The sequence below is a fragment of the Musca vetustissima genome, unplaced genomic scaffold (genome assembly GCF_032173495.1).
Source record: "Musca vetustissima isolate MV318-11 ecotype Yass unplaced genomic scaffold, APGP_CSIRO_Mvet_v1 utg2750, whole genome shotgun sequence".
Lineage (NCBI taxonomy): Eukaryota > Metazoa > Arthropoda > Insecta > Diptera > Muscidae > Musca > Musca vetustissima.
Window position 1 is genome coordinate 33,462 of NW_026884925.1, and position 1,906 is coordinate 35,367.

Consider the following 1,906-nt stretch of genomic DNA (forward strand, 5'->3'; position numbering starts at 1 on the left):
CGTTATCTTGGTAATATCCTTTCTCACTTCTTCTATCACCTTGGATGCTTCTTCACTAGTCCGGTATTCCAAGATGAAATTTAAAATTAAGATTTTTGCAAATTGAGTAGATTATGGAAAAAGCGATCGAAAAAATAGCTTTTAGCCAAAAACATTCCAATCGAAGTGACTGTAATTTGGCATTCCGGGTTTCACATTAGCGGGTATACTTAGGAGATAATGGCGTACTCAACCTGTCCCAGAATACATAATTTTTTATGTCAATGCCTTTGGAAAAAATAACTAACCAATCTGATAATGTATTATGGGAGCCAAAGGCTTTCGAAGGAGTACATGTCTGGCTGTGATATAAACTAGGATTATTAACTCCGCACAAAAAATAATAATTTCTCATCATGTGCGTCACATCACATCAGCGTTGCATGTGGGATTTTAAACCCTAACTTAAAACACTTCGTAGACCAAATCTTAAGCAATACTAAAATTATGTTCGAAGTATTACGAACACAATAATAATTCCTACCCACCCTAATATACAGCTATTACATACATATATAAAAAATCCCTTCATATCTATTCAATTTAAATACGAAAAAAATCGCTCACCACCAAAGATAATGTGCATCATTCCGCAAATCCGCAAAGTAAAGTACCGACGCTGTATTTTTATGCTGTCACATTAAATCATGACTTGTTTTGACATAAATAACACAAATAACAGCAACGAAAATAATTTATATCACTCTCCGTCTTTGCAGGTTTTAGCCAACAAATGAAATCGGGAATGGTAACACGTGACGAATGGGGTGCACGCAGCCCAACACTGGTGGAACATTTCAAGGGTCCAGCACCATTTGTCATCATTCATCATTCGTATCAACCGGCAGCGTGCTACACCAATGAAGATTGTCGCAAAGCGATGCGTTCAATGCAGGATTATCATCAGCTGACCCATGGTTGGAATGACATTGGCTATAGTTTTGCCATCGGTGGTGATGGTATGATTTATATTGGCCGGGGATTTAATGTGATTGGTGCCCATGCACCCAAATACAATGATAAAAGTGTGGGCATTTGTCTCATTGGAGATTGGAGAAGTAAGTTAATGATAATCTCCCTTCTAAAAAAGGAAAATTCTGAAATTTACGATTTTATTTTATTTAATTTTTTGCAGGTGAATTACCACCACCCCAGATGTTAAAGGCTGCCAAGGATTTAATTGATTTTGGTGTTGCCAAGGGCTTTATAGATCCCGATTTTAAATTAATGGGCCATCGCCAGGTACGGGACACCGAATGTCCTGGCAATCGTCTCTTCAATGAAATTTCAACTTGGCAACACTTCTCACCCACCGCCAATAGCACAGAAAATGAAATCAAATAACATGGTTATGTTTTCGGTCGCATAGTTCAAATTTAATTAGGACAAGCCAAATAATTCTATTAGTTAAAAAAAATAATAATTTTTGTATTTTATTGTAAAATAAATTTAAAAGAAAAAGTAATTTAAGATCTCGCATAAGATGAACATAAGCAGAACATGGCAATGAATTAATTAAATAATTCATGATGAGAACAATTATGTATAGTATAGAATATGCAAAAATGTGAAAAAAATGTGGAGCTTGAATTTTTGTAAGACAATTAAATTTAAACTAAGAAGAAGAATTGTGTTTTATTTCTTATAAAAAAGTTCCATTGAGGAAACCTGCTCCTTTCATACACATCAAAGTTCCAACAAGTAAAATAGGCATACATAAGTCCACTTTTGACTAATCGACTTCGAAAGTTTAAAGGTTATGCGTACCTTTACTTTTACACTTTAAAGAAAATTATTTTAGACTCACCCTGCAATCGTGAACAAACATCTGCTGCAGATGTGGGGGTATTGGTATCTGTAGACGAGG

The 1,906-nt window shown here is 35.1% G+C and overlaps 1 protein-coding gene across 1 annotated transcript; it reads left to right on the top strand.

The window, feature by feature from the left end:
• The first annotated feature begins 759 nt into the window (after positions 1 to 759).
• LOC133332026 (peptidoglycan-recognition protein LB-like) lies at positions 760 to 1,383 on the top strand. The gene is made up of 2 exons (XM_061540411.1): positions 760 to 1,097; positions 1,175 to 1,383. The coding sequence occupies exons 1-2, from the start codon at positions 773 to 775 to the stop codon at positions 1,381 to 1,383; spliced, it is 534 nt and encodes a 177-aa protein (XP_061396395.1). The 5' UTR covers positions 760 to 772.
• Positions 1,384 to 1,906: the final 523 nt, after the last annotated feature.